At 42.1% G+C, this 23,305-nt stretch overlaps 3 protein-coding genes across 7 annotated transcripts in view; 1 reads left to right on the top strand and 2 right to left on the bottom strand.

Annotated features, from left to right (window-relative positions):
* The window catches only part of Stl (ADAMTS metallopeptidase stall), a 313,677-nt gene that overhangs the window by 128,915 nt on the left and 161,457 nt on the right, over window positions 1-23,305 (bottom strand). The gene's annotated exons all lie outside the window — the stretch shown is intronic.
* LOC143361460 (dnaJ protein homolog 1) overlaps window positions 1-23,305 on the top strand; it is a 253,582-nt gene that overhangs the window by 74,376 nt on the left and 155,901 nt on the right. The window lies entirely within an intron of this gene.
* The window catches only part of LOC143361456 (neprilysin-1), a 142,825-nt gene that overhangs the window by 43,966 nt on the left and 75,554 nt on the right, over window positions 1-23,305 (bottom strand). For 4 of the 5 annotated variants that reach the window (XM_076800862.1, XM_076800861.1, XM_076800858.1 and 1 more), the window contains exons 6-7: window positions 22,757-22,971; window positions 2,751-2,843 (exon numbers count right to left, since the gene is read on the bottom strand). In XM_076800862.1, coding sequence (XP_076656977.1) covers window positions 2,751-2,843; window positions 22,757-22,971 — 308 coding nt within the window. The remainder of the gene's footprint in view (window positions 1-2,750; window positions 2,844-22,756; window positions 22,972-23,305) is intronic. The other variant, XM_076800863.1, reaches the window with a different exon arrangement.

Genomic DNA, 23,305 nt, shown 5'->3' on the forward strand with positions numbered 1-23,305 from the left:
GTTGTATGCGGTCCGAGGGCAACGTCTGACTCGCTATGATCATCTAATGTGCTAATTCGGTGTGCGCTTTTAATTGTAAATATCTAAAAAGGCGAATAAAATTGAACACAATGGCACTATGGCTCGGTTTATCGGAAAGAACCTGGGACACCCTGTAGAATATAGTTCGCAGCAGCGAGAACACTGTCGTGGAGGAAAGTGGAAGGAATTATCGACCGAATTAAAAAGAAGATAACAAGTTACTGGACGGCCATAAAACACAAGTGACGAATTAGAATGTGTATACGTTCAGACGAGTGGAAAAGGGATGATATATAGCCAGACGAGTAGAATAATGACGCTCTATAGTCGGGCGAGTGGAAAGGGGATGATATATGTAGCCAGACAAGTAGAATAGAATCGATATGTGAGCAGACGCGTAGAATAAATACGATTTATGTTCGGACCAGTAGAAAAAGGTGGCATATGGTCAGACGAGTCAAATATAATCGATACACGGCCATATAAGTAGAAGAGAATCGATATGTGAGCAGGCAAGTTTAACGAAGACGATTTATTTTTAGGTTCAGGTGAGTAGAAAAAATTGTGTTTGGCCAGACGCGTACAACGGAATACATGATCGTACAAATAGGATAGAATCGATTCACGAGCAGGCAAGTAGAAAAGATTGATAAATGATCGGACAAGTAGAATAGATTCAATATAAGATCAAGTAGACAAAGTCAATCTACAATCAGACGAATAAGAACTGAATGATATATAATCAGATAAATAGTAGAACGACATACAGAAAATGTATGTGCAAGCAAGTGAAATAACAATTAGCCAAATAATCAAGAAAATAGTATGAAGTCTATTCATACTCAGGCAAGTAGAGTAACACAGTCTATGATCGGGCAAGTAGAGTAACACAGTCTATGATCGGGCAAGTAGAGTAACACAGTCTATGATCGGGCAAGTAGAGTAACACAGTCTATGATCGGGAAAGTAGAGTAACACAGTCTATGATCGGGCAAGTAGAGTAACACAGTCTATGATCGGGCAAGTAGAGTAACACAGTCTATGATCGGGCAAGTAGAGTAACACAGTCTATGCTGAGGCAAGTAGAATATCACAGCCTATGTTGAGGCAAGTAGAATATCACAGTCTATGATCCGACAAGTAAAATAACCGACTCTATGATCAGACCAGTGAAAGAGAATATCGTATGGCCAGACAAGTAGTACAACAACGATACACAGAACTCATATACAATCAAACGAAGTGAAACGGAGTTAAACGATTATTTTTATAGTCAAGGCAGTATGGTTATCTACGATCAGAGAATAGAATGGAACAATGTACACGATGCTCCAGTTCGAACAAATGTATCAAAATTTTTAAATTCCTTCAACCTATCCCCTGGATCGAACAACAGCCGCCCATTGTCGTCATAAATGCACAAAACCCGCGGCGTCTAGCCACGATCGTAAAGCACCAGATGTAATACTATCAGTCTCGAGAACAAAGCGAAAGCTCGCGAGGCCGGGTTGGCGCGGCGAGGAAAATTCTCGAGCGCGAAATTTCTAGTTTATTAGCAGCCGTGGATTTACGAGATCGGTGTCTTCGCGAGAACGGCTGCGCCGGAACGGTGTTATCGAGTAATTTTGTGAAAATCGCGGCACGTACACAACGCAGCGCACGAGCGTTCGCTCGACAGCGCCGATAGCGTGATATATTACGGCCACGCCGGGTCGCGCGGTTTCGAAAAATATGGGCGAGAACGCGCGGAAAATACCGGCACCGAATTTTCGAAAAGGTCGAGACCACCCCTCTGGGCTAATCCCGCTTTAAAATTCCCTCAGATTTTTACGGGTCCCCTCGGCTTGAGACGGCCGATCTTTATGCAAAATAAACATTGCGCGATTGTGGCAAACTAAAGTTAAACGAGAAGCTACTTTCTCCTCCATCTTGCAAAGTTAAAAATATTACAGCAATACCCCCAAATTCTTTTAATGTCTTAACACGTTTTCTATTAGATATTTGCATTTTATTTCGTTAGAATTACTTAGAACTTTAGATAAAATTTTTGCCTATTTTTCAAAGCTTCATGACAGTATGCGAAGAAATTATTTTATCGCGAAGGAGATTTATTTGTGGGAATGTCGGACGACTTTTTAGGCGAATCTTTACAAATGCACAGTGCTCATAAAATTTTTAGAGGACTCTAAAATGGAAAGATTTTGAATCTAAAGATTCCGGTAAGAGGATTCCCTTTATTTTTGGTTTATTGGATCTAATATTGAAGGAGACCGAATTTCGACAACCATAACTTGTAACCCTTGCGTAGAAAGTTTCATAAAAGGATTTCTTTTATTTTTGGTGCATCCAATAAACTCTGTTGGATCAAATATTGAGGGAAATCGAACTTTGCTCGATTTTTCGACATCCAAAGTTTGCAACCCTTGCATTACCGTCTTTGCATTAGATTGCACCCTAGTTCAATGTTTCAGAAAAATCTAATTGTTCAATTTCTGGCAATAAAATTAAATCAGTGTACACAAAGAAAAGATTTAAAAAATAATATATCTTTGAGCACCGTGAACTATACAATAGTCAGAGACATGCGATTTCCAAAAATGAAGAACAGTTTCAATTTGGGCAAGGAGTCACAGTCCACTTATTATTGTCGAAAGAAATTTTTTCAAAATTGTAGATAAGTAGTTTAGGTCCCTCCCGGTTAGTTTACTTGTCAAAAACCGTATACCTACCCTGATCATGGTGTAAGCCCGACTTTCCTCGTGCACCGACCGCTTCTGCTTCTCCTTGATCGCGAACATCTTGGCCCATCGCAATCTTTCGTCCTGCGGGTGACAACAACATAGTACATCATAAGAACCGTCGGCGTCGCGCGTCGACATACAATACTATCGGCAAACATACGCATCTCATGCGTGCGTGCAACTGTTCCTCTACTTCGTTCCCCGTAGAGAGTTCACGTGTGTGTCGGCTCACGTTCGAACAATGCAGCTACACACCGGTAGAGTTGGGCAAATTCTGCAGCCAATTGTAACTTTCCAACAGCCAACAGATACGTTCTTTGCATCCCTCCAAGTAGAACATAACGCTCTTATTCGGACGGTTCAAACGAGAATGCGAATCTTGTCAGGATCTGTTTTGGAAATGTCTCGAATTTCTTCTGAAAAATTTACTCGAAGCCTTTGAACAGGAAACTCGCCCTATGTTACTGTTATTAAAAAAATCAAACAACTAGTCCTGATTTTTCATTCAAGGATTTCAGCTCCCACTACAAAGTTTTTAAAAAATTTTCTAGATCCTTCAAAGAAAAATACCATCCTCTGAAATTTCCACTAAAAATATAAAAATGGGAAAAGTTATTACTTTAACCACACTTCCTCCGAATAAAAGCATCATCTCATTATACCCCTCTCTAATAAGAGACAACAAACAGTCATTACTAAACTGCAGATTTTCTACGCAAAATAAACGTCCGAATTAATAAGAGAAATTTTTCAAATATTTTTACCGTTCTGTGTCCAACACGTTTTCGTGGTATATGCATGACAAATCCGCAGTATAGTCATTACAGGGACCATGCCGAACAAACGTCAACTAAGATCGACTAACCCCCACCACTCGGATAACCCGAACAACATTTCGACCACAAAATTGTCCAACTCTGTACAGCAGAACGACAGCAAATCGTCGGGATAAAGCAAGCTGGTCCTCTCGCAGGTCCTCCAGGACAACTGCAGCCCGTCCGCACCAAGTATTTTGTACAAAATGAGCGACGTATCCGTATCTTTTTCCGAGGGAAAGCTCAGTCCCCCGTCTGGTTCCGCAAGCTTTGGTTCGCGGATCGAAGGAAAGCCTCTCTGCATGCAGCCGTAGGAACGCGTTAAAAGGGGGTGAAGCGTGTAACGATTCGGCAAACAAGGGTGGAGGAGGGTGGCAAGTATCGCGTCGCGCACACCAACCCATACAGAAAAGCGTGTTCTCTATGTACAGGTGTGCCCACACACAGCCGCTGCGCCTTTTATCGCTCGCTTTTATATTAACTCGCTCTCCAATGGAAATTCATCCGCGCCAGATCTTCTCTTGGAAATTTGTCCATACTAGAAAATCCTTTGAAAATCCAACTAGATTTTTCTTAACAAAAATTCATAATAGACATTCCTTGTTGGGATTTATATTTACACACAGTAAAATTTCCTAAACCGAATTTGCAGTAGGCCACTCGATAGCTTATCCAAAGGGAAAACTTTCTGCCAATTTTCAGCCCCATATGTCGACGTGGGGGGTAGTGAAGGGTTAAAAAGGGAAATCAGGTTTTCCCTTAATTTCTCTTCCCCCCTTCGATTGAAAAATCAGAAAAAAATCAGGCATATATGTGCTATTAGAATGCACATGTATGAATTTTTTCAGAATTTTGAACTTCGAAATCGAATTTTAAAAAATAAAGAAAAATTTTGAAATGCCGATTTATCGTAGAAGTTATGGAAATACTGAGTTCATATTTTCACGGTTTCGGTTATTAAAACATAATTTTATCAGATTTTTCAGAGTGGGGGTACACAGTTAAAAAAATCAAAATTACGTCACGTACAGGAGTCTCTACAGAAAAGCGTGTTCTCCATGCACAGGTGTGCTCTCTCGCACACACACAATTCCTCTTTTATCGCCTGCGTATATTTACACGCATCCGCGCTTCCCCGATATACATATGTATACGTGCATATACGTAAATGCGTACAGTAAAAAACGTGCTTACGCGAGCCTCTTAAAATGGAACGGATTTCGCATTGCAGGCTAACGCGTCGACGTCGGAACGACGACGTGTGATCGCCGGGACAGAAATTATGTTCCGGTGAATATTTTAGGTTTGCGTGGGAGGATTTTGATTAAGAGCGACGCTGATGCGTCGTTCGTGGTACCAGCAACTGTCCCCCTCGGTGTTTGTTTATTCATTTGCCGCGGGAAGATCGTAAAAATTCATTATACGCGATACGTCCCTGGAAGTCTTGTCGGCGTATCAGGTATGAACGTTGGCGTTAGATGTGATAGTGGTATACGGCCACGGTAGTGGGGATAATTCCGCGACACTTGACGCGTAGATCTTTGCGACATATACGGAGAAATCACTGTAAATATTATTCAAGAATACAATAATTCGCATGGTGCGAGAATCCACGTATCGATGTTCTTAAATTCTTTTAATCTCGTCTGAAAACAGAGCAGCCGCGGTGTCAATTAGCACGGCGGCCGATCGATTTTGTTAATGATTCGTAGCGCGAGATGTACGGCGAGATATTAAGCGACCCTGAACGCGAACGTCTCATTAATCACGGAGATCGAGCGGCAGATCGGTGACAGTGCAGGAAATAGTTGCTAACGAGGTATTTTAACGATGCCCGGTGAACCCTGAAGAGCGGACCGAGCTCTTCGAACGCCTTTAAAACCGGGGAGGAAAAAGGTGATCGCGCGGGGAGCCTATTAACCGGTGAAGTAAAGATTTACGATCCCGAAGAGTGCTCGGCAGCTCGAAGTTCATTCGCTAAACTTCAATTAACTCGGAGAATGATGGAAAGGTAAACAGGGGCGGCGCTTTGCCGGCGAGATAAGGTGTCTTCGTTCTTTGATAACGGACTCGGAACTCGAACGTGAACTGCGATCAAGTTGACCCAGATTAATTACTGGGCAAACCGAGCGCGCCCTTCAAGTTTCCACCAAGATTTTTATTGTCGAAGAGGAACCCCAAAGCTGAAGACGACTGAAATAGGGGAAACTCAAACTTCATTTAAATTAATTGCAGGGCAAACTGAAGGGCTTTCTTTAACTTTGGGTCAAGATTTTTGTTACTAGAGGGGACAAAAATAGGGGAAACTCAAATTTAATTTAAATTAGTTAGAGAAACTGAAGACTTTCCCTAACTTTGGGTCAACATTTTTATTTTTGAAGGGGAACCCTAAATTTCAAAATGACAGGACGAAACAAAATATCTGTGAATCTCTCAACTTAACCCTTTGCACTCGAGTGGTGACTCTGAAGCACCACTAGAAATTGTTGTGGCATTATTTTTTAAAGAAATTAGAAAAGATATTACAAAATATTTGTTACATTACAAAATTTGTATTTAATACATTACTAAACATTTAAATATTATATGTAGAAATCGGATCAGTTTCGTATGAATAAAATGAAAATATTCTAAGACGGAAGAAAAATTTAGTTTTAGATTGAAAATAGCGCCGAGTGCAAAGGGTTAATAATTGAATAAAAATGACTGGCCAATGGCTTTCCCATAAATTCAAACATAATCTCCACCATAGGGACTCTAGGTAGAGCACTCTAAACTAAAAAGCAGCTCGACAAACTTCGCTTCGGCAGGAACAAAATTACCAAAAGGTATTTGCAACTGCACACTAATTAATTCCCGACCTTAACAGGGGCCCTTAGCGTCTCAAAAGTGCAAAGTAAGCTTCGGTGTACCTTCGAAAATTGAGAAAGACGCGAATACGCGAGTTCGGAGGACTCGGAACTCGATTACTACTTCACGAACTGAAAATAATAATGTTATATATCGAGACCCGCGTTATCTCGATTCCGTTTCCTTCCGGTTAATTAATCCACGCACCCGGCCCCGTTAGAAGCAGACACCAATTACTGTCGCGTGTGCTATCTCGTTACAAAGGTCCTCGGAGCAAACGGGATAACGGCGTGAGAGAACGCGGTCGCATTTCGTGCCGAGGCGTAACAGTAATTCTACGCAATTCAATCGGTCCCGTGCATTATCATAATCGATGTTTCGTTAGCATAATGAAACGATACGCCCGTTACCAAATGGAATGGTCGCACGAACCACGAGTGCGCCGTGTGCTCGAAATACGAATCTAGAATCGGTTTACTCTCTGTGCGCGGACAATTGGAAATTGTACTTTCCGTTTTAGTTTTGTTACATTGTTACATTTTTCTCTTTCCGTGTAATCCTTTCGGTTGTTCTTTCAATCTTTCCGTTGAGCGAAACTGTGCCACTTATCGGCCCTTCTTACCATTTTGCCGCTTTTAATCGTTTCCGTGGAACTTAAAAAATTTTTTCTGGGGATGAAATTGACATGGTTTTGAAGACTGGAAACTCCACTTTAAATCAAGCTCTTGAAATTTGGTGTACGATTTTTTTAAGCAGCTCTGTTACACTTTAAACGAAACGTGTGCAATTATACTTCTAACCATTTTGTCGACTTTAATCGTTTCTGTGGAGCTCAAACAATTTTTTCTGAGGATGAAATTTACATGGATTTGAAGATTGGAAATTCCACTTTACAACAAGCCCTTGAAACTTAGGGTACGATTTTTTAAGCAGCTCTGTTACACTTTAAACGAAACGTGTGCCATCTAGTGTTCCTTCTGACCATTTTGTCGACTTTAATCGTCTCTGCCGAGCTTAAAAAATTTTTTCCAAGGTTGAAATTGCTATGAATTTGAAGAACAGGATCTCCACTTTACAACAATTCCTTAAAATTCGGTGTACGATTTTTTCCGGCAGATTTATTGTATTCGCAACAGAAAATGTGCCACGTAACGATCGCTTTTGCAACTTGATCGTCTTTGATCATTTCTAGGAAGCTTAAAAAATTTTTGTGGCAAATAAGATTACCAAGAACTTAGAAATTGTAGAATCATTTTTGCACTAATATCGTATAAAAATTCGTTCGTATAAAACATTCGTGTCCGATTTCCCCAAAATCCGACAGGAACAATAAACTAAACACAGCTCGTTAATTTCAGAAAATTGTTGAACCAGGAATAGACAGTATCTCCCGAAATCAAGAGTTTCCCGATACTTTAATTAGGCGAACAATCCGGGACTCTAGACGACAACGCGCAGAAACAGGAGATTAAAATTCTACCCTCTCGAAACGAAAGCGTTCTGGCTGAGGAGTTCTCGCGTCTCAATTCTACAGCAATTACTTCTCGCTGTGTATCCGAGAGATCCTGCGATCCTCGATCGAGGGCTCCTTCGAAATTCCGCCGTTCTGTCTCGACGCTTTCGAACAATTAGCGCGACTTGCGTCATTGCGTGAACCGTCATCCCTAGAGCATCATTAGATGCGCTTTTAGACGCTCGTGCTCCGAACTGGATGCCACTTGTCGACGCGATGACGTAAAATCGTTTAACTTCGAATTTGGAATCGTTTAATTTGGAATTTGGAATCGTTTAATTTGGAATTTGGAATCGTTTAATTTGGAATTTGGAATTTGGAATCGTTTAATTTGGAATTTGAAATTTGGAATCGTTTAATTTGGAATTTGGAATCGTTTAATTTGGGATTTGGAATCGTTTAATTTGGAATTTGGAACCGTCTAAATTTGGAATTTGGAATCGTTTAATTGGGCATTTGGAATCGTTTAATTTGGAATTTGGAATCGTCTAATTTGGAATTTGGAATCGTTTAATTTGGAATTTGGAATCGTCTAAATTTGGAATTTGAAATCGTCTAAATTTGGAACTTGGAATCGTTTAATTTGGAATCGTTGAATTGGGCATTTGGAATCGTTTAATTTGGAATTTGGAATCGTCTAATTTGGAATTCGGAATCGTTTAATTTTATTCGGAAATGAGAAAATAATTCCTCTTGATCCGAAATAGGACGGAAGCCGGTCCCGAGGCATCGCCTTATATCGGAAGAGAACTGTAGTGTAGTAACGTAATAAGTGTAGTACAATAACAATTTTATAACAATTTAATTTTGCATTACCATTCCGAGTTGCAGGGAGTTTATCGAAGGATTGTACCACCGAAACAACTACACGTTTCAAGAACCGTAAAACAAAGCTCCGAACTCGGCTTCCAACAACCCCGTGTCACAGAAGGGTTAATTCTCTTTCTTGAAGCGGTCCCGGAAGTTTCAGCAACGGAGGAGACACTTCCGGAGTATCATACGGCGCGAAGAACTGATTTCTCTTGATCCTATCTTGCTCTGCTTCTGAGCTCGCTCGGAGCTTGCTGATTACACCGCGCTTTATTTACCCTCGTCGTAAAGAAGATCGGGACACGGATAGAACCGGGATAGAGGGTCCGAGGAACGCGATGCGACAAGGTCAAGTCTAGAGGGCGGTTTGAAAATTAGGGGGATGCTCGGTGTCGGCCGCGGATCCTGGCGGATGTCCAACCGGACCGTAGAGCTACAGTGCTGGACAAAAGTATTCGGACTGCCTTCGAAATTCAACCAGGCTAGCTCTATTTGTTTGAAACATTAGAATCGACTTCTAGACGATTGCAAACGCCCCTGATTTCAAAATAAAACACAAGAGACTAAACTTTATATTCAATTTATATATTATTTTATATAATACAATTTATTAATTGCCAGATATTTCATTTTTAAGGTTCATGATTCAGCTGAGAACTTGTTAAAAAATTGCCCAGCAGCTTTCTTAAAAATTTCGACCAGTAGAAACTTTTGAATAATTTTCTAAATAAATCTCTAAATAAATCTCTAAATAAATCTCTAAATAAATCTCAAATGGTTTGGACCAATTTTCATTATCCCACTGTAAAAAGCGAATACTTTTGGACATCACTGTATTTCGACTGCGGGCGCCGCTTTGTCTCGGTGTCTCCATCCTCTTCTATGCTCTATCTGTGACGCGTCTAGCAGCCTACTTCTTCCACAACCTCTTCTTCGTTTCTGCCGATGCGATGGCCGAGTTCCCGAACACCGACGCGATTTATGCTGTTTCCCGCGCTATACTTATCGGCTCACTGTATCGCTCTATTTCCGAGGTTTGCTCTTGGCTGACCCTCGGATCGCGAGAAGTGTAATAGCGGGGAATAACTGCACCGATAATTTTTAACAATCTCCTACGATTGAAACTTGGACTTTCGGCATGCTCTCGGCAAAATCTACACGATTACCTGAAGAAAAGTGAAAAATTTTTGGTTTCCCGAGCTGAAGTTTAACCGTTTCTTGCTTGAATAAGTAGATTTAGCGAGCGGTAGACAGCCTCTGGTATGTATAACTTTAGTGAGAATTTGAATATGTTTGATCCCGTTTCGTTTAAATAATTAGTAGTACTTTGAGAAGCCAGTCCTTGTTATGGTAAATTATTTTTGTGTAAATTTTGAGTACTGTGACAGTGGTTATTTTCTCAAAAGCGAGCAAACGTGTTTAAAGGATTCTGTAAAAATGTACGTAACTGCACGTAATTGTATGTCATTGTATCGAATTGTACCTGATTGTACGCACCCGTATCAATTTCGCAAAGCAGCAATTTCAAAGGGGCGCAACGAACGATTTAATAAATTTTATTTTCGGTTCACTGGAACCAGAGCACCGTGCGGCGGGCAACAGAATTTTATTTATTTCGCTTCGACTTTCTTTTGTTTCAATTTCCACCGCGCACGAGAGCAATTTGCATGAAGTTCCAGAATCCGCTCGTCAGTAATTAACGAATTGCCAGACTTCGCACAATGCACGGTCTTGCAATTGGATTTATGCGTTTGTCTTCCTTGAACCTAAGGACCTTTGTGCAACGTCCTAACAGGGTTCATATGTATGCGGGATCGTGCGTTCTGCTTGTGGATATTGTACAGACGTTGTAGATTCAAGAAAACAGTTGAATTCTTCTATTTATGTAGATTTCCCGTGTCCCCTTTCGTTTGCACATTCACTTCCGAAGATGACGTTCGCCGGAGTGTACGTGTTTATCATTTTCCGGGGGACGTTTTTGTTTGACTTTGGTACCAATGGAACCTGGCACAATTCTCAAGTTTTCGTTGTTCGTTAACTTCTGTTTGTACCATTTTATTCTCTGCAGAAGATCCTCGAATCGCCCAAATACTTTGAAACCAAAGACTTTGAAAATTTTTTGAAACGCAGTAAGTACAACAATTTTTACAAAAAAATTCATGAACCTCCGTTGAACCTCGATTCAACAAGAAAAAATATTGTTTCATGGAACGCTTGAGAAATCAGGCAGTAAAAAAATTATTCATCCACGAATTTTTAAAATATATCCCGAATACGATAAAGAACCAACAATTTTTCAAAATTGCAACAATTGGGGAATCGTTACGGAAAAATACAGAAGCGTTCTTCAACCCTTAATTCGAGAGGAGAAAATATTTTTTTACCGATAACAGGACTTTTCACGTGCTCAGAAAAAAGATTGACTCGGCGAAAACCTCGATTCCTCCGCAGTGTCATGGAGTCCCATAAAAGCATAAACAGCCGCAGTACACTAATCAGAATCGCAAGCACCGGAGCACAAGCAGTTTCACGGGCCGACGTCGCTCTGCACTCCCTGCGGATACAGTGCGCCATAAAACGGCCCGTAAAATGGCGTCGAACGCGAAACCATCCCTCAGGTTTCCACGGGCGAGCGAACATCAGAATTCTGACTGTCGACAACAGTGGCATTCAATAAAGGATTCGGCAGAACTATGGCCCGCAGTATTCCCGCACTTTTCCTCCATTCGAACGATACTACTCTGCCGTAGTTTCAAAGTGCTATCTTCTGAACAATATTCGACTCCTCGGTGCAAACATCTGGCACGCTCTGACTTTAAAACTTACTTCACTCCTTGCACCAAAAAATTCACAGTATGTAAAAATGTGTAAAATTAATCGGGTGCATAAATGTTTAGCACAGTCAGTGTCCTTCCGTTCAGAAATACGTCATCACAATGTACCGCATTTTCAAATGAATTTGTTCAGTGGATTTGCACATTGAATGTGTACAATGAACTTGTACAATGAGTTTGTATATGTAATGTGTACAAGGAAGGTGTACAAGGAATGTGTACAATGAACTTGTACAATGAGTTTGTATATGTAATGTGTACAAGGAAGGTGTACAAGGAATGAGTACAACAAGGAATGTGTACAAGGAATGTGTATAACAAGGAATGTGTATAACAAGGAATGTGTATAACAAGGAATGTGTATAACAAGGAATGTGTATAACAAGGAATGTGTACAAGGAATGTGTACAACAACGAATGTGTACAACAACGAATGTGTACAACAAGGAATGTGTACGACAAGGAATGTGTACGACAAGGAATGTGTACGACAGGGAATGTGTACAACAAGGAATGTGTACAACAAGGAATGTGTACAACAAGGAATGTGTACAACAAGGAATGTGTACAACAAGGAATGTGTACAACAAGGAATGTGTACAACAAGGAATGTGTACAACAAGGAATGTGTACGACAGGGAATGTGTACAACAAGGAATGTGTACAACAAGGAATGTGTACAACAAGGAATGTGTACGACAGGGAATGTGTACAACAAGTAATGTGTACAAGGAATGTGTACAACAAGGAATGTGTGCAAGGAATGTGTACAATGACCTTGTCACTGACCGACAACATCCACAAGTACCATTTCATTGCAGCAAAGTAACTAGCCTGATGTTTACACTGGCGTCTTTAATTCTTCTTTCGGACAAACGTGAAGCCCTTTTCCCGGCGAAGCATAAATTCAGAGGAACCATATTTTGGAGTATCAGAATTCAGGCTAGCGCGACAACAGTGGCTTTCAATAAAGGATTCGGCGGAGCAACAGTGCGACGGTATCATAGTATTGCCGCGTTTTTCCGGGAACGATACGATACGGGTCCGGGGCAGTTCCGCAGCAGGCGCGTTTCCGATCTTATTACGTTCCCGGCGAGTATAGTATCGCAGGCTCCCCGTAATGGCGGCGGCAGGGCCGTCCCCAGGGGGGGGGGGGGCAACGTTCACGCGTATTCATTTCAATCCGGCCAGCAGCCGGCGAGAGCACATGTTCGATAGTATCCGAGGGTCGAATCCGATATTGGCCCCGAGTCGGCAAGGAGCGCACCCCGATTCGCGAAACTCTCCGCGCCGCGGTGAATTTCAATGGCGTCCCGTGACGAATCTGTTGCGGATGAATAACGGACCACAGCTCCGAACATGATCCACACGGCGACGAGCAACCTTCTCGCGGGATCGATCGATCGTTGGATCCGTGACGTTTCGCCGTTAATCGCACCTCGCGTAATTGAGGTAGAGGTAAGAGGGGTAGATTCAAGTTGCTCTGAGGAGCTCGGAAAATTTTCTTTCGGCAAGAAATCAACGCCCATTAGGAGATCAAAGTGTTCTCTTTGTAATACCGTTGGAAATTTTGATGCGCCATTTTTTCGTTCGGTTCTGATACGATTTGGGTGGAATTTTGTTTCGGTAATAAAGTTATCTAGAATATGGAAAGTAGAGTCCCCTTTTTGCAACGATCCCTCAAAATTTACTTTTTCGGTTTTTTACTGTTTTGAAGCACTATAATCGAAAAGTGTGACAACTTTGTATCGCAATTCGCTGATTGTCAATGTGCGAATTAGAGCGATGTTGTTCGCGAATTGCAGTGTTGCGAGGAATGGGGGTTCGCTGTTTAGCGAAAACAATTGGAGGGGATTAGCGACTGTTGTTATGGCAACACGGTAAGGTCAGGCATCTTTAATTCGTAGCAAGTTAATAGCATGAAACGAGGAGAGAGAGAGAGAGAGAGAGAGAGAGAGAGAGAGAGCGACCTGGATGCTCGGTTGTTTGCCTGCTGGAATTTTCAAGCACGCTAGGAGACTCTTGTCGTCCGTTAGAAAAAAAGAATTTCCCCTCCCCCGCGTTCACCGAGGTAAAGAGTTAGCTCTAATTCTGTTACATTTCCACGGGCCGAGGGAATTTAATAATGATAGCGGTGCTTGTTAGCTGCTGAATCCCGTTCTCGTACACCTCTGTTTCATTGTCTCATTCCATTCTCTTCCAATGTAAATAATTATCCCCGACGATTCGTTCACTGCTCAGAAATTAATCCGGTATCTATTTTGTTTTAATGTTTAAGCTTCCTTTTAATTTCTCCTCAGTTTTATTTCGATTTAAACTGTATGTTTCCGTTTTGTCAAAGACGACTAATTGAGCCAGCACACAGTCAACCATTTTGTGAATAAATTGTGCTATTTAAGTTCACCGTGATTTTTCCTCTGTTGCATTTTAATTCAATTTTTCTGTTTCCTTTTTCACCGTGCTTAAGACCGCGTTTGCCAAAGGCAATTAATTACGACGGGATAGAGTCAACAATTCTGTTAATACACCGTGTGCTATTTAATTTTTCTTTCACCTTATTTACCGTAATTTTCACTTTTCTCTTTACGCTGCAGTTTTTGTATTTATCAAAGACTCGTTGCACGCAATGAAAGCGTTATAATAATGTTTTAGCGGAACGATACGAACCAATATTTATCGAGCGTGCCAAGCTCGTGTTGACACGCTGTTGTTGCAGAAACTTTCTGCTTATTCCAGTTATATTAACATGCTCTTTACGGTACGACGTCGACGCGCATACGTATATCGCCGGAGCAAATATTTGCACGCTTTTTATGAACGTATGCGCACACGTGGTGCCTGTTGGGTAATGCCTGTAACTGATACTATGATTGACAGTATCGTATTACCGTGTCCTACTTCTGCTCTGCCTTTTGCCTCCACTTAGAAAGCCTGCGTGGGCTTTCGTAATTTTATATAACCCTTCCCCCCTCCCTCAATATTTCTCTCTTATTATATTATATATTATACAACTGCTTCGGATCTGCAAAAATTAATTCTTTAAATTCTCAATATTGGCCCACATCAAAAAGTAAAAGCCCAAAAGTTATTTTTATTATTTTCTCCGTAGTTCCAAGGAATTGCAATTTTTAAAAAAATTCTTTTCCGCGTTATTAGCAAACTAATTGTTCCAACTTCTCAGAAAAATCCAGGACTCATGGCTCTTTTTGAAAGTGGGCAAATATTACTGTATAATAAATCTCAAGAGCATTCTTGTGGCCTCGCACCGATCAGTAGCATAGATCGATCGATTATTGATCGGGCGGGGGACTAAAGTTTGATAGTAAATTAGTTGCGAATCAGAACCGGCTCCGAGACGATAGCAAATGACAAGGCAGCGAAGAGTAGTGGCAAGGTGGGGGAGATTGACGAAAGAAGCTCGAGGTGTGGCGACCGGCAATTTCACGCCGGGGATTTTCGTCGGCGACGATCTGACCGGAATCGGATTATCCGACGAATTGCGGATGCTAATTACAGGGCCGAGAGTGAGCTGCGACGAAATTGCTAGGGCAGCTTATTGGCCCAGGACGAGCAGGTTGCTTTTCAGATTAAAGACTGCAGGTTGATTGCCTTCTCTCTGTCGCCGCCGCTCGAGCTTTTCTTCCCGGAGCTTTCGGATTCGACGATCGCTCCGGTACCTCTCAATTTGCACATACCGATTTGTGCAATCAACCTGTGTCAATTTATGGAGGCTCGAGAGCAAACACCGCGCGTTGATTTGTACTATTTTGCGGAAACAGCGTGCGGCAATTTATGGCGGATTATGGAAACAGCTCGCGTTGATTTGTGGTTCTGCGTTTTCTAATGATTCGAATGATTCGAGTGTTTAGTACGGTTCGGAGAGAGAGAGAAATATTTGTGTCGTTCGTTGATCGATTTTCTATAATATAGAACTGGTGGGAAATGTTTTATTTCCACGGGAGGATTAAACAATTTCATAAATTTTTCACTGGAATAGTCATTCAGTAAGATTTGAAATAAGGGAAACATTTAATTCCTTCGTTAAAAATATTAACCCTTTGCACTCGGCGCTATATTCGTTCTAAAACTAAATTTTTCTTCCGTCTTAGAATATTTTTATTGTATTCATACGAAACTGATCCGATGTCCACATATAATATTCGAATGTTTAGTAATCTATTAAATACAAATTTTGTAATGTAACAAATATTTCGCAAAATTTCTCGTAATTTCTTGGAAATAATGCCACAATAATTTCTAGTGGTGCTTCAGAGTCACCACTCGAGTGCAAAGGGTTAAGGGAAGAAGTAACTCTGAATCTAAGAAAAAATATATTCTACTTGATGGTGCGAGTCTACAGCAATTTCGCTGACAGTCAGCAAGAAACCATAAGCTCCATCGCGAATTAATAGCTTCGCGAGGTTTCCAATCAAATTTCTCCCAAATTGGACATCCGTCTAAATAAAAGAATTCCGGGGGAACCGAAAAGGGCGCGCTATTTAAAAAATGCCCACAGACCCCTGAAGGGCCAATCGAGCGTATCAAAAGTTGAAAACGCGCATTGTGCAGATCCGTGCGCTTCCGCGCAGATCCATGAAAATGCAGTTTCGAACAGATCTTATTCCCGGGATCCTTTTTTTCGTTTCGAATGGGCCATTGTCGGAGAACGAGGCGTAGAACGTGGAAAGGGACAAGAGAGACCGAGAGAAAAGTAGCGCGCGTACGGGGAATTAATTACGGGATTAAAAAATTAAAGCCGTGCTCTCCTATTAACCTCGGCTGTAATTCCCCGGGCCGCGGAACTTTTTCACAAAAGCCCCCCCCCCCCCCCCCCGTTGAAACGAGCGAACGGTTGAAAGGATCCGTTCAGACAATCGCCCGGGGCTGCCCGCGGGCCGCTGCCAACGTTGGCAACGCTCTGGCAACGGTCCGTGACGCTGCCCGTGTCAGCGAGCCGGTGTGTCCCCCGTTGTCAACCTAACCCCCTTTGTCCGGCAAGTTTCCCGACGATTGTGATAACGGCTCAAGGCCGTGGGGACTTTAATACTTAAGCTCGACAAAAGAGTGCGGACGTCGTCGTGACGGCACTTCCGCCTGCCCGTTAGGCGAGCGAGAACGACGGACACACCGTCGACGTTGGATCCCTCTCGTTCGACCATCCCCGACACGCTTTATTCTTACCGCTCTATGGGGATGATCATGCTTGCGGATTCTAGATCCGCAAGATTTTCGGCGAGGGTGCACGTTGCAAGTTGTGGAACGCCCGGTTTATGGAGCGACGACAATTGGTTTCGGTGAGGGGTTGATTTAAAGTGCCCTATGGAGCTTGGAAAATTTTTTCTGGGAATGAAATTTACGTGCATTTGTAGATTAGAGTCTTCTGATTAGAATCCAGTTGGAAATTTTAACGCACCATTTTTTGGCTCGGTTTTATTGCACTGTGAATCCCATGTGTGACATTAGTGACCGTTTGGACGATTGATCGACTTTGATTATTTCTAGCGAGCACAGAAAATTTTTGGGGGGAATGAAATTAATGTGAACTTGTAGATTAGAGTCTTCTGCTTATGATACAGTTGGAAATTTTAATGTACCATTTTTTGGCTCGGTTTTATCGCACTGTGTATCCCATGTGTGCCGAATAGTGGGTGTTAGGTCGCTTGATCGACTTTGATAAATTCTAGCGAGCACAGAAAATTTTTTTGAGGGATGAAATTAATGTGAATTTGTAGATTAGAGTCTCCCGTTTAGAATGCAGTTGGAAATTTTAATGTACCATTTTTTGGTTCGATTTTGTTGCACTGAGTCTCGTGTGTACCATAGAGTGGTCGTTTGGACGCTTGATCGACTTTGATCATTTCTAGCGATCACAGAAAATTTTTTTGGGAGATGAAATTAATGCGAATTTGTAAAGTAGAGTCTTCTGTTTATGATGCAGTTGGAAATTTTTATGTACCATTTTTTGCTTCGGTTTTGTTGCGAATCCCATGTGTGCCGAATAGTGGTTGTTTGAACGCAACGTGTGCCATTTAGTTTTGGTCTCTCGATCAACTTTGATCATGCTTAATGAGCTCCAAAAAATATTTTCTGATCGATTCTATATAATTCGATCCACTTCCATTTTACGTCGCTCGGTACCGCACAACTTCAGCTCGACGCAACATATTGTTCTTGGGGTGCTGTTTGTTTCTGTTTGACTCCGTTCAGTTAAATTTTCAATGGTTCAACAAAAGCGGTTCGAGCGCAGCCATAAATTCCGAGAGGCCGAGATCGTTCGCGTAACTCGTGCACGACGAACAAGAAGCTTGAAGAGGACCACCTCCGCCGGTTTATCGGACACGATCATCGGAGAACGTGATGGCGGTTGAAAGCAGTTAAAAGAACCGGAAGAATAATTAATGCCCGTCACGTAGTTCCTCCTCTCCTGGAGAAGACCGATACACGTACTCCATGGGATCGAAGTTCCATCGCCGACGGCTGAAAAGTTGCGAACTTCGACGACGTACCCTTCCTTGCAACCATGTTGTATTTGGAACCAGTATCTTCAGGATTGTAGCCCACTATTTGTTGTCTAACCCCCCGGCTGTGCTCCAACGTTCGTTACACTAATTCCTCCTAAACCCATTCTTTAGTGCATCAATATTCTCATCTTTCACAAAATAATATGCATTTTTCCGAGAAAATTTTCCTATCAAATTTTAATTTAGGTGACGGAGAGACGTGGGCCTCGAAAAGTTATTCTTCAGCACCTCAACAGCACCATGAAATATAAAACTATACTTTTAAGTTCCAAAATATAAATTTTGCAACAGATAAAAATTGTTAACGGAGATGATAAGCACAGATCTCAAAAACTTATCTTCCAGCACATCAACACTTTTTCGCACTATAAAATAGCGTATACTGATAAAAATAAATTGTCCTCAATTTAATGTAAATTACCGACACGAAAGAATTGCTGCACTGGACAACTCCTAAATTAATTTAGTAACTTAACAGTAATGCGATATAAGATTTCTCTCGGTTCCCGAGCGTACAAAATTTTCTTTTCCAGAATGCATTTGCAACGAGGATTGAATAGAATGTGCCACGTGGAACGACTTTTATGCGTTTCCGCCGTAGTTACGGAATTTTTAAAGATCCCGCGGTCTGTTAAAAAAGTTGTCGCAGGGGATCGATGCGCGACTCAATGCGCAAACTTTTCGAGTAACTCGGTCGTAAGCAATTTTATAGTTATTTTCTGCCTGGTCCTTCGCGATCATTTACAAAGTTCCAAACTGTACCAGCAAGTTTTCAGCGTTACTGCTTCTTGTATGGTCCGGTGGCATGAGTATTGATTCCTCCGTGCAGTTTATGGTGCAGAAATATGGCGTTGTTCCAGTGATTGGCCTTACGATTCGCGTTCTATAGACTCGTTCCCGTTTTATTATTGTCATTACGGCGAATTTTGTGCCGTTCACAGAATGGCCGACAATTACTTTCCCATTAAAACATCTTTCCTTCCGGCACAGATCCAAACACGGGGTGTCTGTTATTAACGTAAGAATATAAAATTGCAATAATTCTACGATTAAGGATTAAAAAAGGGCGTGTTCGGTTGCAGTAAACAGGAACGAAGTGGAAACGTCTTTTTCCCTCCAGTGACTTGAATAAGTTAGACAATAATATCCGTATTTTGAAATTTTTCAAAATCCTTCTGGGATCGCATCTACTCGTTCTTGTCGTGAATGCATAAAATCGGCCGATACTTTCGTCGATCAAAACGTTGAAACGTTCGCAAAAAAGTATCGCTGGGGGTTCGATCGAATCCTTTGTCTATCGGCGAACAGATTCGGCGAAGTTTCAGCTGGCGTTTCGCAAACATTTAAACATTAAAAACGCCGATGGCATTCCTCGCGTCCACTGTTTCACCGTGCATCGATCTAACGCGGCGCACCATGTGCGCTCGGTCCGGCTCGCGAATCGCCGATAAGCCCGGTATTAAGCGGTCCCTATGAATAATGAAGATGTTTTTGCCGGGTCGACGGAGTCAAGCTGTCGCAGCGGCTGCCAGCGCACAATGCGACGGGAAAAACTCGCATCTGCATTGTCATTCGATTCGAAACTAGCCGACACCAAGAAGGAACGCAAGCTAAATGCGTTTTGTTAAAAAAAAAAGAAACTATTCAAATTAATTATTGCTCTAACTCGATTTTAATCGGATCTAACACTCCCCAATGAATGCCTTCTAATCGACCATTTTGATCAGCCTCGTTTAATCAACCCTTCCAGTCAACTTTTACTACTCTCAACCCCATTTAATCAACTTTCTTTCATTATTTAGTCATCTTCCATCAATGAACCCCATTTAATCAGCTTCCTCCAATTAACTTCATTTCATCAACCTCCTCTAACGAATTCCCTCGAACGAACCCCCTCCAATTAACTCCCATTAAATATTCCAGTGAATCAGCCATTTTTAATCGATTCGCTGTCGTCACTTTTCTGTAAGCAAATTTATTTATTCGTCCTCCTTTATCCAACCTCGCTTAACCACTCTGCTCTAACCAACCCTATTGAACTAATCCCGTTTAATCGACTCCCGTTAACGAACCTACTTTAATCAGCCACCTCCAACCAATTCCCTTGAATGAACCCCCTCTGATTAACTTCCTTTAAACAACCCCTTGTACCAACCCTTTTTACTCAAATCGCTATAATCAGTCTTCATTCATCAACCCCCTAACAAATGTTTTAACCAACCTGCTTGCACCAATTCTCGTTAATCATTCTCCTTTCACCAATCCCTTTGCTTCAACCCCTATTCGTTAATCTCCTTTAAGCAATCCTGGTTAAGCAACCCCCTTTATATAATCTGTGTAGGATTAACCCACATTAATCAACCCCTTTAAACCAACCCCCATTAACCATCTGATTGAACCACCAACCCCCATTAATCAACCCCCGTTAACCGATCACCTTTAACCAATCTGGAGCAACCCCCATTAATCAACCCCCCTTAACCAATCCGTCCGGACTAACCCCAATAATAAGCACCCTTAATCCGAATGCATGGTACAAATGCATAGTGTTAAAAATATCTTCCTAGTAATGGTTGATATACAGGGTGGTTGGTAACTGGTGGTACAAGCGGGAAGGGGGTGTTTCTACGCGGAAAAAAGAAGTCGAAAATATAGAATAAAATGTTATCATCCGAACCTTCGTTTTCGAGAACATTGAGTTTGAACTTGCAGCCAATGCGCGTGTTATTCGATAGGAATTGTCTGCTGCGTCTGATCATAACCTACCAATTCTACTTTAAATTCGGATCTTTAAATTCGATTTTCTTGAAAACAAAACCTCGAACGAAAAATTTTTATTCTATACTTTCGACTTCTTTCTTCCCGTAGAATCACCCCCTTTCCGCTTGTACCACCAGTTACCAACCACCCCGTATATAGAAGTAGGCTTTGATTTGAAAAGAAACGCGTAAGAGTGGACGTAGCTGGGAACGCATTCAAGTGTCGAGAGTAAAATGTCGCGGCGGAATTCCAAGCAAACCAAATGCCGAAAAGCACGTGGCACGATTTATGCGAGCGCGGGCCAGAACCGGCCGCACGTTTTCTCGAGGAATTAACCGGCGGGTTTCCACGGTGAAACACGCGCGCTATCTATTAACCTGCGCGTAGCCCATCCTCGGCCAGAGAAGTATTCATCCCCCCGAGTCTCGACAGCAGAAGCGAACAAGGTAATCCCGCTCGTTAATTTCCCAGGGAATCGATGAATAAGAACCGAGGGCCACGTTTCCAAGATTTACTGGGCCCCCTTATGGTGACGCGATGGAACACATGGGCGCCACCGGTTTCACCGCTATTGATTACGGCGAAATCCACCGGTATCAAGCTCAACAACAAAATCATATGAAGAGAAATACTCGTTTTACAAGATTTATTCGACGTTTTACTCGTTTTATTTTAATCGACGAAGAAACGTGAAAAGTGATGCACACGACAATATTATTTTTAACGAAATTTAACGAGGTTCGTTGTCCACGTTTTACAGAACAATATCATTACAGTGCGCATAAATTGTATTCAAGTAGTGGCACCCGATGTATCCGAACAAATAAGTGCTTTTGTTTGTGCTTTGAAAAGAACTAAGGCAATTACGGCGTATCTAAGACAATTTTTGAAACGTGTACAACAATTGTCCGAACATTTAAAGCAATTTTAAAAACACGTAGAACAAGTCCAACACATACAAGTGTAAAACACGTAAAGCAATTTTAGACCATTTAAAACGATTCTGGAAGATGTAACACGAGTCTAAAAGATCTAAAATGAGTTCGGAAGAGGTGAAGCATTTTTGGAACATCGAATAGAACGAAGTTGGAACGTGTACAGCAAGTTCGAAAGATCTAAACTAATTTCAAAATACGTGAAAGCGATTTTAGTACATCTACAGTGATATTAGAACGTGTGAACCGATTCTAAAATGAAGTTGGAACATCCAGAACTATCTCGGAACGTCTAAAATGGGGGGTAGAACATGCCACAATGGATGTTAAAGCTTCTAGAATAATTTTAAGAATACGTGAACCGATCTGCCAGTCAATGAACCTTAGAAAATTTCAAATGATTTTAGACCGTTTAAAAAAATTCTCAAACAATTTTGATCAATGTTGAACACAAGGATTGACAACTCTGTGAATTCAGAATTTTTCACTCGGTGAAAAATCTCTTACACATCCCCACCGAAATATAAACAATAAAAATCCCTAGACTGAGAATTCCCTCTCAAAACAATACTCTCCTAAATTCCCAAAGTGTCCGCGCTCCATTCCGGCAGATTCCCCTAATCAAAACGATCCCAGGCGGCCACTCCCAGAATCCCCTAACCTATTACTCGCGCGTTCCGAAACGCAGCAACCCCTAAGAATCCGAGTACCCCTAAACCGTCGCGTAAAACCGAAGCGTTTGCTCGGCCGAAGGTGTTGGCAAAAGAGAGAAGACAATGGAGACGGTGAGACACTCTAAGCCGACCGTTTAACGACGGGATTTTCACGGGACTAATGCTACGCAGGTAGACGACTAGCAATAAGACTGCAACGAGACGGTAGGGGACTACGGGGGCGGCTAAAACTAAAACGTGTGCGACCGGTGTGTGAGAAGGCGGCTGTGGAAGAAGACTCACCAGGTTCTCCGCGAAGAAGACGTCCTCGTGGTGCTTGGTAGGCAGGTCCAGGAAGACGGACGACCTGGAGCGATCGTAAAGATCCACGTCCACGTAGAAGTCCAAGAGAGGAGCGCCGTTCACCCTCAGCAGCCTCGACACCAGCGGCGTGATGTCGGCCGGCGCGATGCTCTTCGGGGGTAGATAGCCGCCGAGTTCGCGTAAAAGCTCGTAAACTGAAACAACCAGTCGTAAACAAGTTTTAACGAGGCTCGGCCAGGGCCGTACGTGCGTCGCGACAGCTCGGACAAGGAAACGAGACGGAAAACGCGACCGTCCGAACAGAACCTGAAGAAAGTCTTCAAGAGACACAACATCTTCAACCCTTCCCGGCCCTGAGGTCGACAGTAACCTCCGCGCACTCACCGATACGCATCACAGCGTTTTCTCGATACATGTCACCAAAAGGGGACTTGCCGGTGACAAGAATCGTACAGGAGATAATATTCTTTCCTGCACGCTGAATGTTTACAGCCCTTGGTGTTCGAGGACTCTCGAGATGCCCCGCGG

This window comes from Halictus rubicundus, chromosome 15 (genome assembly GCF_050948215.1).
Source record: "Halictus rubicundus isolate RS-2024b chromosome 15, iyHalRubi1_principal, whole genome shotgun sequence".
Taxonomy (NCBI): Eukaryota; Metazoa; Arthropoda; class Insecta; order Hymenoptera; family Halictidae; genus Halictus; species Halictus rubicundus.